Source organism: Anabrus simplex, chromosome 9 (genome assembly GCF_040414725.1).
Source record: "Anabrus simplex isolate iqAnaSimp1 chromosome 9, ASM4041472v1, whole genome shotgun sequence".
Taxonomy (NCBI): Eukaryota; Metazoa; Arthropoda; class Insecta; order Orthoptera; family Tettigoniidae; genus Anabrus; species Anabrus simplex.
This window is the reverse complement of record NC_090273.1, coordinates 87,324,486-87,342,859: the sequence shown is the minus strand read 5'-3', so window position 1 is coordinate 87,342,859 and position 18,374 is coordinate 87,324,486. Positions and strand designations below refer to the sequence as shown.

The following is an 18,374-nucleotide window of genomic DNA, read 5'->3' as shown; positions in this document are numbered from 1 at the left end:
AAAATACCGTACTAAATTTGTGTTACCGGTACCTACTTAAGAGGGAGCAGTTTCGATTCCTGCCTGAAAGCCCAGTGACTGTGCATTGCCCTGAGAGAAGTGTCGAAAACCTGTTCGGCAATACACGCGGAGAAAAAAAAATATATAACCATGGACATAATGTAGACGTTTTGCAAGTGCGAACATTTGACAAAACTTGTTCAGTTTTCAAGTAGAGCTGTCGAAATGCGCTCTCCTTTCAATTGTGTGGACACACACTGCTTTATAATTTCCGAGAATTCTCTAAACAATACCACCCGAATGTGATGCTAAGATAGTCCCTTATGCAAGTTCACCGCCGATCGCTTTTCCAGTACGATACAGTACTTCCTCAAATTACCGCATTTACGGGACGTTAAGATAAAGATCCGTAAGTATGCCGTAGCCATCTTTTGGTGAGATACAGCTTCTTGAAAAATGTGTGATCGAGGTTTTAGCGTTGATGGGACTGAAAATTCTGGACGGTTGATCTGGGAAATAATTTCTTCTAGGAACAGATAATGCGGGATTTTCACAACGTGATTTAATTAGGATGCTTGCCGGACCGCATAATTTGAACGAATAATACGGGAAAACGTAGTTTCTGGGAATCTATAATCGAGGTTTTACTGTATTTGATATGTATTATGGAGGTAGTATAGGGATGATCATTTTACAGCTGCAAATCAGATTGCTTTTCTCCATTTTTATGAACCACCTACATGGCTGATCTATGAAGACCAAGTATGATAGCTAGTATACAGTAATGAAACCAACTGGGCTGAGTGGCTCAGACGGTTGAGGCGCTGGCCTTCTGACCCCAACCTGGCAGGTTCAATCCTGGCTCAGTCCGGTGGTGTTTGAAGGTCCTCGAATACGTCAACCTCGTGTCGGTAGATTTATTGGCACATAAAAACTCCTGAGGGACAAAATGCTGGCACTTCGGCGTTCTCGAAAACCATAAAAGTAGTTAATGGGACATTAAGCAAATAACGTTGTTGTTGTTGTTGTTGTTATTATTATTATTATTATTATTATTATTATTATTATTATTATTATTATTAGTGAAACCTCATTAGTGCATTCTTCATTAAGACGTTTTCTCGCTCAGTATGTTGTAAATTCATAGTCCTGTTTCCCACCATATTAAATCTATACAAAAATACCTCACTTATTGCATCACGATTTTTTGCTGTTACTGCTTTTTATGGTGGACTGTCAATATTTGATCTGCTTTATAGAAGTTCCTCAGCTGAATGAAAGAGGATGTGAACTTGACAACTGAAGAACCTGAGTCTGTAGTCAACGTATTTTCATTCTATATCTTTAATTTGTGCTTGTTCCAGTGTTGGCCAAAGGCAGCTTATATGTCTGGCACGTGCTCTGCTGAGGAAGACGAAGGTGTTGGTATTGGATGAAGCAACAGCAGCTGTAGATCTGGAGACAGATGACCTCATCCAGGTGAGAGAAATTTGCCCAAGCTCATGCGTAGAACATACAGCTCAGTAAGCAGAAGCAGGTGGATTTGATCCCAGCACAGTCTGATGGTGATTAAAGGTGCTCAGATACATCAGCCTGGTGTCATCATAGGTTTACCAGCACATGGAAGGAACCTCTCTACAACAAAATTCCAGCACCTCTGTGTTGCTGAAGTCCATAAAAGTAGTTAGTAGCATGTAAAACCAGCGGCTAGTAGTAGTAGTAATAGTAGTAAATTTATTGGTACAACAGTCACAGGTGTTACATAAGGCTGTAATTTTCCATTATTATTATTATTATTATTATTATTATTATTATTATTATTATTATTATTATTATTATTATTATTATTATTATTATTACTATTATTATTATTACTACTATTTGCTGGGGCCATTGAGGACCACGTTAGGTCTTGTTACATTTGGCAGTGAACTTTGCTTTCATTTGAGCCCAGAATTCCCTCACGCCTGCTTGCATTCCCCTGTCCAAGGGACGCTTTATCATCTTTTCGGTTGTTTGTCTCGGTTTAGCCCATTTGTCACTGTCCTTTTTTGGAATATATATCTAAGGCATCTTTGGGTTTGATTTGTAGTATTTAGAGGTCTTCTTTGGTGTTTCTAAACCAAGGCATCATGCTTTTGGGTTTTGAATATGAACAACTAGCTTAGAAAACCCAAACAAACCCAGCTGTTAGTACTTACTGCATCACCCATAACTAATGAGCCAGTACAAGTAAAATAAATCAGGAAGTGACACACAAAACCTACACACCCAAAACATGACATAAGCATAAAATAAAATAAGAATTTACCTCCAGGTGGTATGAAGATACAAATAACCCGTGAACCCAAGTACCAGCTTGTCCGGGCATCAAATTATTAAGAACTGAACAAGGAAAACAAATTTTCTTGGAAACAAGAATTTAATTCAAATATTCAAATTAATCAAGATTAACACTGATTGAAAATTATCCTCATTTTTAAAGGAAATTGAAGTTACGCTGGTTAAGATTAAAGCTCGCATGTTAAACAATATCAAAACCACCAGCTGGCATAATTCAAATAATATGAGTAAGCAACATCATTACCTTATTTACAGAATAAGATGTATGTCTGAAACATGAAGAAAAACAAAAGCACTGGGCAACACCAGAACCCCAGAACAAAGGGGAAAAAATATATACATTTAATAAAATATTAGGGACTAGAAAAGAATTTAGGAGTGAACCAGACTCCAGAAACAGTATTCCTTTCCAGAACTCCCACTGTATTAATAATCCTTTACGTGATTATGAATTAAAACAAGAGGGCGAATAGCCTCATTTGACATTAATAATAATAATAATAATAATAATAATAATAATAATAATCCACAGCCTGTTTCCAGCCATTGGACCGGGTCAGGAATGGAATGAATGAAGCCCCATCTAGCGGCGAGGATAGGAATTGTGCCGGCTGCCAAAGCCTGTCGCACTCCTCTAGGGCAATGATTAATGAATGACAGATGAAATGAAATGATATTGGAGAGTGCTGCTGGAATGAAACATGACAGGGAAAACCGCAGTACCCGGACAGAAACCTCTCCCGCCTCCGCTTTGTCCATCACAAATCTCACATGGAGTGCCCGGGATTTGAACCACGGAACCCAGCGGTGAGAGGCCGGCGTGCTGCCGCCTGAGCCACGGAGGCTAATAATAATAATAATAATAATAATAATAATAATAGTAATAATTTTTTGAATAATTAAATTTACCAAAATATAGCTGAATACTCCTTAAGGTGACAATCGGTCAGAATTTCATTAAGTAACACAGATAGCTCATACAAAATTTTGCAACCCAATGATGTTTACAACACATAAGGCAGAAGGTAAAGTCTTTTGACGTGTTTGCCAGACATCATTTTCCAACACACATAAAAACCATGTACGGTAGAAATTTCTTGAAATAGCATTTCACCTGCTGAAGATTAACTTCCAAGATAATAAGATATGTAGATCACTTACTGTATGAGGTGCATCTGTAGGAAAAGCTTAAGCCTACCCATGTTGTTGCTTGTCAAACGAAGCTTCCAAACCAAAAACGCAATTAAGGTAATGCACAACGAGGATAATTCCTAAAATAAAAGGAATCTTCAGAGGGTTTCGAGGTCCACCCTCCCAAACAGTAGCGATTATCTGTTATCCATTATACTGTTCCAAGCCAGGACATGGCGAGAACTCGAGAGGCGTCTGCTCTTCATTGTAGATCACAAGCGAGTAAGCGAGCCAAGGACTGGTTAATGGAAGCCTTGGGCGTTGATTGGTCGGAGTGAGAAGGAGAGAGAAACCGAGATAGTTAGGCCGACTACCGAAGAGTGGCAGCACCAACCAGAGACAGTATAGTGCTGGAGAATAAAACTTTAAAAACTTGGCGAACCAACCAAGGAAGATATCAAATTAAAATGATGATTCCCATGAAATGAAATGTCGTATGAAACATAGGAAATGATTGGGAGAAGGTAGTTTGAGAAATAGAATTACAGACACCAGTTTCTATAGCATCTTAGCCATGATGAAAACATAGATGAAGGAGACCAACACGTAACCACTGTATCAGAATAAATATGTTAAAGATATATTCAGAAAGATATATTCAGTTAACTTGTTTCCGTCCATTCGTTTGAGGTTACCATAAAATCGTGCTCGTCTTTTGCAGATTTTGTCTGTAATTTTCTCTGTTTTGCTATAGAATTCTTTGTTGGATGCCATTCTTGTAATTGGATCCCATGAATCCTTCAGTAATGCTGTGCTCTTTTATCTACAGTTCTTTAAGGAGTCCTTTATCATTTAGGCATAGGGTTTTGGGTGCATACATTACTACTGGCTTCAGAACTGTTTCATAGTGACATATTATCGGCACACTTTATCTTGGTGTATTTGTGTACGGGGGTGAGGAGTAAGGAGGGAGCTGTCCCAGTTCCGGTAGTGCTGCCAACTGAATGGAAATGAAATCTGAATTGAATCGAGAATATGATCGATCGATATGAAGTTTCTAAACTGTTATTATCTTAAGCCAACAACTATGTCACATACACATTATATAACATTATATAGCATTTCTCAATGCGAATCTTGTTCCTAGCATGAATTCTATAGTTTGACTTTGTTGTATAAACAACAACAGTACTAGTCCGTAAAGTGTACACCAGATGTCGCACAACGATGCTTAAGCAATTCATAGTTTGTGTTTCAAAGGTTGCCAGTGTGAATCTCAAAGATTGCCGAGGTCGACCGATTCAGCACCAGGGTGTAAATGCACCAAGATAAAATGTGCCGATGATACATATCTTAGTGTTCTTTTTCTTCTTCTACTACTATTACTACTACTACTATTATAACGAATCATTTACTGTAAGGTGTAAAATAGTGAGGAGTTAGGTGGAAATGTAGTAAGCAGTTTGGCCTATGCAGATGACTTGGTGTTGATGGCAGTCTGTGTTGAAAGCCTACAGTCTAATATCCTGGAGCTTGAAAAGAATTACAGTATAATTTCCAAGACCATTGTGATATCAGTTGGGAAAAAACCTAAGAGGAATGTATGTCAGGTCAGGAAGACAAAACTGGAACAGGTGGATCATTTCAAATACTTAGGATGTATATTCTCAGGATAGTAGTATAGTAAGTGAAACTGAATCAAGGACTAACAGAGCAGTTGCAATAAGCGAAATTCTATAAGAAAGAAGAGAGTTCTCGGACAAAACTATCTTCATATCGGTCCGTTTTCAAACTAACTTTATTGTATGAGAGTGGAACCTGGGTAGATTAAGAATATCTTCCTCATAATTTAAAAGTAAATGACATGAAAGTAGCAACAGTGACTGTAGTACAAACGGGTGGGAACAGTAGCAGTAAGGTACTCTGAATAAGGAGATAAAGGCTGTTAGGAATGAATTTGATGGATGAAGCTGCACACATGTAAACAGGCTTCGATGGTAGGGTATTACGAGACAAATAGAGGATAGGTTAAAAATGGACTCTGACATGGAGGTAAGGCAAGCAGAAAGAGACCAATGTGATGATGGTTGGACTCCCCCAGTGTGGAACTAAACAAGGCCTCAGAACTAGTTGCAAATAGATGTTTCTGGAGTCAGATAGTTCATCGAGGCTTGCAGACTGGATGTTGAAAGGCATAACAGTCGACAGGGATGGACGGATGGATGGATGGTACCTGCCTTACCTATTAACAAATCGACATGAGATCTTTATCTTGGCTCGTTTATGGGTTCTTCGTCACTTGCTTAGGTAAGAGGCGAGTTTCAGTAATTTCAGGAATCAAGTCAAAGGAATTGATGTTTATTTAAATAATTTTAAACGAGGTCGAAGAGACGCATGACATTTTAACATCACTTAAACAGCGAACTTAGTCTAGTCTGTAATTAAAAAAGTAACTATAATAATGCTGATGAAAGATACTGGCTTTGGAGACCTTAACTCAACTGCTTGAGGGGGCATCCTTACTAGAAACCACTGTCTTAAGTTAAGATTGAAATAAAGTCTGGAGATCCCTAAGATCGGCTTCCATGTGAGACTGCATGTACCATCATACTGATTTGTGATGATCCAACCCCCGTAGCACGAGCTCTGGATTCTTGGTATAATTAAGGCAGTCCAATCGGTATGTGCCACACAGTGGTTGTACGGCATGGATCCTTAATTGAATCGATGTGACCTGCGACTATGTCATGGACCGACATCTGACTTGGTGATTTACGTTAGCCATTGTGGATGATGACTGCAAGGAAAATGATGCTGTAATGGCAGATGGCCCTAATCTAAGTCACTGAGGTTGATGACCCCATGACCATCCAAATTTCTAGGCTGAAGGCTGAACACAATTAAGTTACAGTAGTTGATGACCAAGGTTTCCACATTAATAAATCCCCAGCACATCTGATGCTCAACAAATCAAAATCAAAATAACAACAACAACAACAACAACAAAAGCTTACAACACTTGTGGCAGTAAAGTCCTTTGCCATCAGACATGTCGCCTTAATCGTTAGTTAATAAGTTGAGATTCCCCAGCAAATAAAACTAAGATTTCCAGAGTACATTTTCAAGTTAGTCACTTGGTTTTAAGATAATTCTCAAATACAATTTCACTGAGTTTAATAATTTAATAAATTGATGTAATCTCATAATCGTAATTAACAACAAATTTTATCTGCCCGGACGAATGGTTTCTTTAAAATCCCTAATTATTTACAGTGGAACCTCGATTATCCGTTCCCGGAAAATACGTTTTCCCGGAATATGCGTTCAAATTACGTGGTCCCGCGAGCATCGTAATTGAATCACGTTGTAAAAGTCCCGCATTATCTGTTCCTCGAAGAAACGATTTCCCGGATCAACCGTCCAGAAATTCCAGTCCCATCAACGCTAAATCCTCGATCAATCGTTTTTTAATAAACTGTATCTCACAAAAGGACGGCTACGGCATATTTATGGATCTTGGCGTTACTGCACCGGTACTGGAAAAGCGATCGGCGGTGAACTTGCATAAGGGACCATCTTAGCATCGCATTCGGGTGGTATTGTTTAGAAAATCTCGGAAAATCATAAAGCAGAGAATGGCGACAACAATTGCAAGGAGACACGGCGCATTTCGACAGCTCTGCTTGAAGACGGAACGAGTTTCGTCAAATGTTCGCACTTATAAAACGTCCATATTATGTCCAGGGTTAGATGTTTATATTTTTACTTTTTTCGATCGTACTGCCGAAGAGGTTTTTGGCACTTTGCTCAGGGCACTGCAGAGTAACTGGGCTTTCAGGCAGGAATCGAAACTGCTTCTTAACACAAATTCAGTATTTTTGATATTATCGTTCATGATTATGTTAGCGAGACCAAAACACATGTTGCACCTATATGTAATTTAAAAAAAAAGAAAGCCATGGGAGGTCTTGGAATTGCCTATTACTGTTTAGGTCCTAATGTAAGACTGGGAATTTTACGTTTTCGTGTTAAAATACCAAAAACCGCAGTCGTTTTATCTGCGCACGTTACATTTTAAATGGTTGGTATAATTTCTAACTCGTACCGACATGTGCAGCGAGCGCGCTTTCCAGATGACCTCAAGGTCACGAATAACCGTAATTTCTGAAGTTTTGATATTTCTTTTATCTTTTCAATTTGATTGGATTTGTGACGCGCAGAATTGAATATAATGCATATAATGCATTCGAGAACTTTTAAGAATCGATACTTACATTCGAAACTATGTTTTCGAGTTTAACATAACCTTTAAAAGTCGACGTAGGCCTAATTTGCGCGGTACGAGATTTCCAGAAACTGACTACGAACAGTATACCGGAGACCAAATTACAATGAAAGATTAAGAAATGAACTGATTTCGCATTCATTTTGGGTGCTTTCGTATCTAATGTGCTTTATTTTATTAGACGAGAGAATTAAAAACTACTTGTGGTCGATTGTCGTTGGGCTTGGCGTTATTAGATTTTTCGAAGAGTTTGGCTAGCCTAATCAAAGTCGCTGAACTGAAAGAAGTTTTCACGGGAAACTGACGAAGATTCCCCTGTAAAACTGAATATAAAGTATCGAGATTTTGAACTCGCGTACCGGTAATTAATGCGGTTTCGTGGTCTAACATGTCCGCCTCACATCCAGAGGCCCGGGTTCGATTGCGACCAGGTCAGACAATTTTACCTGGATATAAGTCTGGTTCCAGATCCACTCAGCCTACGTGATTACCTTTAATTGTGGAGCTATCTAATGGTGAGATGGCGGCCCCGATCTACAGAGCCAGGAATATCGGCCGAGAGGATTCGTCGCACTGACCATGCGCATCTCGTAATCTGGAGTCCTTCGGGCTGAGCAGCGGTCGCTTGGCAGGCAAAGTCCCACTGGGGCTGTAGTTTGGTTTGGTTTGGGAGTTTTGTAAGATTATAATTATACATATTTCATTTTTGTGATGTTTAGCCAAATTGTTGATGGTTTTCATTCATTCCCGGATTTTCCGTTTTCCCGTATTGTACGTTTTATTTTCATGGTCCCTCGAAAAACGGAGAATCGAGGTTTCACTGTAATTACACAACTGTCCTATTGCTCATACTTTCTTCATTGGTGCTGAAAATCTAATACATTTTATAGTCATCAGTACTATTTATTTATTTCATGACATCACTCAGCAAGCTTACGTTATAACATTAACAATTATTGAGAAACTAGCTTGGATAATCCTAACTTAAATCCTACAATCTGCACAAAGTAACACACAACGCAAAATAACCATCCATGTCACATTGCTTTGTGACATTCAAAATAAGACTTTGTACAACCCTCGAATAATGTCAGACAACCCCACAACCGATTCTCAAATTTTGACATCCCTGAAAATGGTTATCTCCAACCTTTCCATCACTTCAAAAAAAATTTTTTTAAATTCAAATCTCTATTAAAACAAGTCTCTTCTAAAGAACAAAATCTAATCCCAAACATTTTACTACACATTACAAATCTCGGTTACAGTTAGTTGATTCTAGTAGCGAGCTAAATAGACTACCTAACAGCTGGTTGGAGTAACGGGAACGCGAGTCTCCCCATGTTATCTTGAGATGAAACACTTGTTATTTGTATTTTAACCTGCGTCAAATGAAAGGGAAAAACTTGCCTCGCTGGCAATCCACACGAAATATAATTCTTGACCCACATAGATTACATCTCAAATATTATTATAATATTTATAGATCCACCTGTTCAATACAATACAATATAATTCACTATTTCATTTGGTTAAAATTTATAGATAATACATAAAAGTCATAGGTACATGTTTCACCCTTTTTCATGGGCATCATTAGCCTATATCAATCTTAAAAATTAATGGATATGGAATCTTTCTAAACTTACAAAATATAGAGTAAAATGTTGGACAATGATTTCGTAAAATGTTATACTAGGCCTATAACATCTAAAATAAGGATATTGCACAGAAAGTATGTTAAAAATACTGTGAATTAACTGTTTTTGAAGATTAAAACGTGGTTAATCATGAATATTTGAGCGTTTAAAACCAAAATGGATCCTCTTCTTATACATCATTAAGACTGTGATGGCCTTGAGTGTAAGCACAATCATCCAAGGGGGATGTTTGATCCATTCCCATAGCATGAGTTCAAGATAGTAAAATAACAGTCAGTTATTTAAAACAGAAGTGTGAACATATCAAATATGTTAAAATATGTACGGTTGATTTATCTGAAAGTCGTGGAAAAGAAAATGGGACTTCTTGTGGGGACGTTGCTAATGATAAAATGTTGTGTCAAAGCTAGCTGATGTCAGTGTTTAATTATGTTAGTACAGTAATCAATTGGATCCAAAAGACGTACTTAACATGCACCGTACGAGGAAAAACGAGGAAAAACTCTATCATTTCTTCCAATGAATGTTTCAACAGGGTTAATAACACCCACTTGACCGTCTTTTGGATCCAATTGATTACCGTACTAACATAATTAAACACTGACATCAGCTAGCTTTAACACAACATTTTATCATCAGCAACGTCTCCACAAGAAGTCCCATTTTCTTTTCTACGACTTTCAGATAAATCAACCGTACATATTGTAACATATTTGATATGTTCACACTTCTGTTTTAAATAACTGACTCTGATTTTACTATCTTGAACTCATGCTATGGGAATGGATCAAACATCCCCCTTGGATGACTGTGCTTACACTCAAGGCCATCACAGTCTTAATGATGTATAAGAAGAGGATCCATTTTGGTTTTAAACGCTCAAATATTCATGATTAACCATGTTTTAATCTTCAAAAACTGTTAATTCACAGTATTTTTAATATATTTTCTGTGCAATATCCCTATTTTAGATGTTATAGGCCTAGTATAACATTTTACGAAATCATTGTCCAACATTTTACTCTATAGTTTATAAGTTTAGAAAGATTCCATATCCATTAATTTTTAAGATTGATATAGGCTGATGATGCCCATAAAAAAAGGGTGAAACATGTACCTATGACTTTTATGTATTATGTATAAATTTTAACCACATGAAATAGTGGATTATATTGTATTGTATTGTATTCAACAGGTGGATCTATAAATATTATAATAATATTTGAGATATACGTCAACTTCAATACGGAACCAAAATGAGAATAGTTCCTTGTAATCACATAGATTATGCGAGGAGATTTACTTTGAGACGTTACTCAAAAATTCTTATACATCACGGTCATATGGTTTCATGTGAAATCCTAAATATGGACTGACCCTATTCCCTTCTCAAATAAATTACACAAAATAACTCCTCAGGTTTCCTACAGCGAACATCCCGGTATCAACACTACAGGATTTCAACAACCTGATCCACAATCCTTTATTCCTCCCCCATTTCACAAGACCTGAAACAATCGCTTAACACAAATTCTCGACACGACAGTAATATGGAATATCTCTCTTGAGTGACCCACAATGCTGTTACACAAACACTCCGTGACAACAACCATCTCTCCCCGCATATCTGAGCTGTTATTTTCCTCTCATTAATTCTACACAGATTTCAACAGACTCTGGAATAGCAATCCCTGTAACAAAATTTTATCAGTTTCGCCTCATAACTTCCCTTGAATAAAATTTACATCGCCTAACACAACGGTGTGCCTTCACGCCAGCTTTAATTGAGTAACCATGGCTTACGCTTACATAAATTTCATCTTTACATCAAACAGAATATTCTTCTTCTTCTTTTCTAGCCTATTTCAATCCACTGCTGGATATAAGCCTCTTCCATGTGCTTTCATCGTCTTCGGTCTTGAGCCACTTGGAACCAGCGTGTTCCAGCCAACAGCTTTATGTCGTCGAGCCATCTCTTCAGGGGTCTTCCAATGCCTCTCTTGTGTCCCCATGGTCTCCAGTGAACAATCCTAGAGGTCCACCTGTTGTAGTCTTGTCGAGCTACGTGTCCTACCCATTGCCATTTTAGTCTTGCTACTATCTCTAGGATGTCTGTTACATTAGTTCTTCTCCTGATGTCCTCTGAACGGATCTTATCCCTAAGGCTAATCCCTAGCATCTGTCGCTCCATGGCTCGTTGTGTTCACTGAAGCTTGCGAGCACTTTCCTTCGTCAGAGTCATCGTTTCCAGACCGTAAGTTGTAACTGGCAGCACGCACGTATTATAAACCTTGGTCTTCAGGTTAATTGGAACATCCTTGTTGGTGAGGATGAATCTTAGTTTTCGGAATGCAGTCCAACTCATACCTATTCTGCGAGGAATTTCTGCACGTTGGTTGTCTTTTCCAAGTTTTATCTTGTGTCCAAGATAGATGTACTCATCGACAGCTTCTATGTATTGGTTTCCCATTTTAAGTGGTCGACTCTCTGGGCTTAGTATTTTCGTTTTATTAATGTTCATTTCCAAACCAATCTTAGCAGAAGCAGTTTTTAATTCTTGGATCATGCTTTCTAGCTCATCTAGATTTTCACTTATGAGCACAATGTCATCGGCAAAACGCAGGTGGTTCAAATATAACCCGTTGATTTTTATTCCTTTATTATCCCAATGAAGGGTTTTGAATACATCTTCCAAGGCAAGGGTAAACAGCTTTGGAGAGATTGTGTCACCTTGTCGAACTCCTTTGCCAACTGGGATTTTATTGGTGATGAGGTCTTCGTCCACTCTGACTACCATTGTTGCTTGATCATAAATGTTTTCCAGAAGCTTTATATACCTTGAGTTTATCATGGCATTTTGAAGTGCCTTCATGATTGCCCAGATCTCCACTGAGTCAAAAGCTTTTTTATAATCAATGAAGGCCAGATGAATCTTGATGTTGTACTCAGTGGTTTTCTCAAGAAGACGACGAATAGTCTGGATGTGTTCAACAGTTGAGAAACCTTTACGAAATCCCGCTTGCTCGGCAGGTTGATAAAAATCCAGTTCTCTTGTGAGGCGGTTGGTTGCAATTTTAGTCAGGAGCTTATAAAGGTGTGATAACAAACTCACAGGACGATAGTTCTCTAAATTTTCCTTATCACCTTTCTTGAAGAGAAGTATCACTTCAGCATTTTTCCAATTTTCTGGTATTCTTCCAGAGTTAATACACTTGTTCATGAGTATTCTCACGGCTTCTAGCAGATCTCTTCCACCTAATTTCAGCATTTCATTCGTTATTTTATCCTCCCCAGGGGATTTTTTATTCCTTAGTTGTTTAAGAGCATTTTCAATCTCAGCAGTGGTTACTTCCGGTGTTACTTCATGTGTATAATTCTGGGCTAGTTGTTCATCACTGGATGGTTTATTAATGGTTGATGTATACAGCTTGTAGTAGAAATCTCTAATAACTTCAGTAATCTTTTGCCTATCTGTGACTATTTCTCCATTTTGGTTCTTAAGTTTTGTAATTTTTGGTCTTCCTGTAGACATGCTGTTCTTTAAAATCTTCATGTTTTTATTTTCTTCAATTGTCTGCATGATCATGTTATTATTAAATTTCCTTAGATCTTTTCTTATTTCCTTGCGAATGGTCTTGTTAAGATTTTTGTATTCTGCTGTATCCCTGTCCATTGTCTTCCTGTCCTTAATGAGCTGCATGGTATTGAGTGAAAGTCGGCTCTTCTTATTAGTTTTCTTCAATGGGATCTCCTTTGCTGCATTTTGAATACTGACTGTAATTTTCTCATTAAGTTCGTTCACGTCCAAGTATTTCAAATCTTCTGTTGGGTTAAGTTTTTTGGTAAGAGCTTGTTGAAATGATGATTGATGTGTTTCTAAGTCCTCTACTCTTGGAAAAGTGTACCCCCTTGTCATTTTGGACCATTCAAGTTTGAGGTCAAATGTAAAGGTTGCTCGAACTAGCCTATGGTCGCTTCCTGTATCAAATCTATTGAGAACAGTAACATCTGTACAATATTTCTTCTTGTTGGTCAGGATAAAATCTGTCTCATTCTTGGTTTGTCCATCGGGGCTCTTCCATGTCCATTTTCGTTGGATGGGCTTTTTAAAGAAAGTATTCATGCAATAGAGATTTTCGGCTGTGAGATATTCTAGCAATCTTTCTCCTCTTTCGTTTCGATCGCCTAGTCCATATGTTCCAATGTTCTCTGGGTCTCCGATTTCCTTTTGACCCACTTTTGCATTGAAGTCTCCAATGATGATACAGAGTTGTGTCTTTTCTGAATTTTCCGCTTTGGTGATATCTTCATACAGCTGTTCCACTGCCTCTTCGTCAGAAGTACTGGTTGGAGCATAGACATGTATGACTTGTATGGAGAATTTACTATTCAATTTGAGGACGATATATATCACTCTGAAAGAGACACAAATCATCTTGTGTATGAATTCTTTGATATTTTTATTGACAAGAATAGCAACCCCATGTGTAGAAGCATCCCCGTTATTACGTAAGATGACATGACCTGATGGAAGGGTCGCAGCTTTTTCTCCTTGAAGGCGAGTCTCACAAATACCCAGAATATCCCATTTTATGTCATGCAGTTCTTGTTCTAGCCTTTCAAGGTCTTCAGCTAGTCTCATAGTTCTTATGTTGTATGTGGCTATTCTTACTTTTTTAGTCGTTATTTTCGAATTTTTGCCTCCCCCAGAATCCTTGAGGCAGACTGACGTATTGTCAGTGTGAGATTCTGAGTCTTTCACTCTACTCACCTGGGGTAGTTTCATTTGAAAATTCGAAGTCATAGGAGTTTATGGAAGGTGTTCGGCAATAAAACACCACGCTTGCCAGACGTGTTGGTGAGTTGCGATTCAGCCGCCCCTAACATGGGGAACAGACGCTGTCGGGGTACCGCCACTAACATGTGGAACCGTCGTGCCCTTTGTGTGTTGTACACGTATTAATCCCCATGTACAGGGCTGCATCTTCCAACATCTCCGCCGTACAGGAGGTCACCCTTTCCGCCGTTGATGTCGTTGAGGTCTTCACTCGTAACCCTGAGCTGGGACCCTTACCAGATGATACACACCGGGTCAGCGTGCTCTGGGACTCGCATAGGCAGGGGCGCCACTCCCTGGGTAGAGCTGCCTCCAAGGAGGGTCTCTACCTGCTATCAAACCCGTTGCCTTACCCTGTATGAATACAGCCGCTCCTAATATGGAGAACAGACGCTGGGTGTAGCCACCCACTCTGGATCAGACGCTACACGTCGTATCAAAATTTGCCCTTCTTAAGATGGCTGACAAAATGGGCAGGCTCTGTGTCCTAGGCAACCGTGTGAAAAGAGAGTAGAGTGCACATCTTCTTTGTGGTCTCCATGGTAGTGATGGCAGACGAGACAAGATGGGTGCCAGTTAGGGCAAAATGTTTAAAAGAGATATAACGAGTTTCCATCTAAGTAGTGATATCTGTGGAACTATTGTAGCAGTGAACAAGATGGCAGATATTTAGGGCACAAAACTGAGAATAAATATGACCCTAAAACACTATTAAATGAACGTGGACTCCCTAGATAACACTAGCATAAACTTAGCACCTAAAATAAAATCACAAATACCCTCTGGAAACCACAAACGAAGTGCAGTTCTTCTTAACAGATGGATATAAGACGCACTGCCACTACACATCTTATTCACATACATCAAACCAATATTTTAACTTCGACAAACCACAGATATAGAAAATAAATGTCCGGAAATGATCCTTTACTTTAGACATTATATTTGTTTCTCATCCATCAAAATCTACTACTGTACAACACTTCACATGCTATTTTCGTGACTTTCCCGATTATCCAAGAAACATAAAACAAATGACCTTTTGTCATATTTCTCTGACATTTTCATGAAATAAAAGGGTGACCAAAATGCATCACAGATACACACACAAGAAAAACAGTGACATCATGAAATAAATAAAACCATTTTATAACAGGGGTAATTCACATACCTGTATTTGTACATCATCTCCCATCTTTACACATTCAACAGCCTCTCAATCTTTTATTTAGCCATCTCGACAGATAGTGGCTTTACAAACATATTTTTCCTTTTGTTTTTATTCACCTGAAAATAATGACATAAACAAAAAATGCCCTTCACACGTTCTCTTCCTTGCATGGTCCGAATACGCCTGATAATATAGATGTTGATTCCCATAGGGGACTTGAAATATTTGTCCTGAATGAGTAAATTTATAATACCAATATAATGGTCCGTTATTGGACATTATAAATTTTCCAGCTAACTCATTCTTGGTTGCCTTTGTTTTGCCCCAGTGTGCTACTTAACTCATCAGTTGGTAAATAGCATACCCACCAAGATGCACGGCTAGTGCATACCATGGAGGCCGCTGCATAGGCTACTTGATACCGGGCAAGCTGGCCATGCAGTTAGGGGTGCACAGCTGTAAGCTTGCATCGAGGAGGTAGTGGGTACGAACCCCAGTGTCGGCAGCCCTGAAGATGGTTTTCCGTGGTTTCCCATTTTCACACCATGCAAATGCTGGGGTTGTACCTTAATTAATGCCATGGCCGCTTCCTTCCCATTCCTAGGACTTTACTATCCCATCGTCGCCATAAGACCTATCTGTGTCGGTGCAACGTAAAGCAAATAGCAAAAAAGGCTACTTGGAGCCACCAGCAGTGCCAATGCACTATGAGAGATTTCGTCTCATTTCTAAAAATTGATGCCTGCCTGGCCATCGAATGATACAGATGTTGATTCCCATAGGGAACATGAAATACGCAGTGGCCTCCACGGTATGTACTAGCCATGCGTCTTGGTGGGCGTGCTATTTACCAACTGATGAGGCCAACTTAGCACACTGGGGCGAAACGCAGGCAACCAAGAATGCGTTAGCTGGAAAATTTATAATGTCCAATAACGGAGTATTATATTGGCATTCTGAATATGTCTGTCGAACAGCAACCCGCACACGCAATATTTTAAAATAATACAATTATATTTACAACTTCAATTGCAGGATCGCGGCATTAGAATGACCATCTGTTACCTGTCCCTGAAAAATGACATGATGATTCCTCACTTGGAACACTGTCGATTACTTTTATCGGAAGAATATTTTGACTGATTTCGTGTTATGCAACTTTTTGACAATTGCAGACTTCAACCCTATAACACAACACTTTATAGTTCGTAGAATGTTTACGATTCTGTATTTTTAAAACCTATCTCCACTTGGAGATGATGTTACAGCCACCTTCAGCCAAAACCTGTCTTCCCTTCTGACTTTGTCTTTCAAACGCTGGTTTATAAAGTTACTCTGAAATACGTGGACTCGCCTCAAATTCAATGGACACAATGCAAGATTGCAAATGGCACATCGCTCTTTTATACCATTTACTCCCACTCTCATGCCATTTTCATTTACTGCCAAAATTTGACACTTTTTCTGCCCCATAAAAAATGTATTGAAGCAGGTCTCAGTGTAACACATAGTTATTTAGTTTAGTAGCAGTGCTATTGATAAGCATGTAAGGATTTCTCTTAACCAATTGAATTGTTAAAATACCTCATAAGATAGGCACTATATTTGGTCAATGTAACAGAGTTTGAATGAACAGGCGCGTCATTGGATGAATTTCCTTCTGGAGCTATTTAGCGTTCTAAAATATGTATCATTAATGACAAAATTGTTTCGCTTACAATTTCCTAACATTTACTACGGCAGTTTCATCGCCAGTTCTTCTTAAAATGTACTTTTTATTACAACAAATAATCCAACATATCCATGCTCCTTTTACATGTGCCGGTAACCCAATTTCTTTGGCGTGAGAATGAGAACAAACACCTGTTCTTCCACGTGCCATCTCTGATCAGAGGTAAAATATGTATGTAGAGCTCCTGACTTGTAATTTATATGGGACCTCATGTAATGACTTTATGACTCTGGTTCCTTATGAGACAAAGATCATGGGTTCAGTATGTATGTGTACTAAAAATGCCTACCGTTTTATCATCATCATCATCATCATCATCATCAGTGTCCAACTCCAGAGACCATTTCATGATTTTAGTAATTAATTTCACCCATTAAATTCTTAATAATCACATGTGACTGTTGTGCTTTTCTTCACAGACAACTATCCGAACAGAATTTAAGGACTGCACTGTGCTCACCATTGCACACAGGCTTAACACCATCCTGGACTCCGATAGGTAAGAACAGTTCCATTATCTATACTTTTTAAACTTTAAACTTCCTGTTCCACACTGTTGTACAGTATGTCCATGTTTATAGTAGAACAAGATACCCTAATTGTCAAAAGTATTTTGTGTGTAGCATTTGTTTGAAATTTTAATAAAATAATTTAAATTACACCAGGCAAGTTGGCCGTGCGGTTAGGGGCGCGCGGCTTTGAGCTTGCATCCGGGACATAGTGGGTTCAAATTCCACTGTCGGCAGCCCTGAAGATGGTTTTCCGTGGTTTCCCATTTTCACATCAGGCAAATGCTGGGGCTGTACCTTAATTAAGGCCACGACTGCTTCCTTCTAACTACTAGGCCTTTCCTATCCCATCGTCGCCATAAGACCTGTCTGTGTCGGTGCGACGTTAAGCCACTAGCAAAAAAAGAAATTAAATTACGAAACATCAGTTATCAATGTAAATGCGTATATTTGTGATTGATTCAGTATTAACCCAACTCTCTTATTCAAACATAACTGTCTTCCATATAAAGTAAATGTATAATTTTGTATTTCAAAAGTATTTTGTAGATAAATACATCAACACACAAAATCATTGTTAGAATTGTACGCGCACTTTTTAGTGATAGATTTACGCCCTAATGCTGAATCGGTCGACCTCGGTTATCTTCGTATTGGCAACCTTTGAAACACAAACTAAGAATCGCTTATGATCGCTGTGCGACA

The 18,374-nt window shown here is 38.6% G+C and overlaps 1 protein-coding gene across 10 annotated transcripts in view; it reads left to right on the top strand.

The window, feature by feature from the left end:
- The window catches only part of MRP (Multidrug-Resistance like Protein 1), a 482,909-nt gene that overhangs the window by 446,141 nt on the left and 18,394 nt on the right, over positions 1-18,374 (top strand). For all 10 annotated transcript variants that reach the window (XM_067153606.2, XM_067153603.2, XM_067153605.2 and 7 more), the window contains 2 exons: positions 1,365-1,479; positions 17,580-17,659. In XM_067153606.2, the coding sequence (XP_067009707.2) occupies positions 1,365-1,479; positions 17,580-17,659 (195 nt within the window). The remainder of the gene's footprint in view (positions 1-1,364; positions 1,480-17,579; positions 17,660-18,374) is intronic.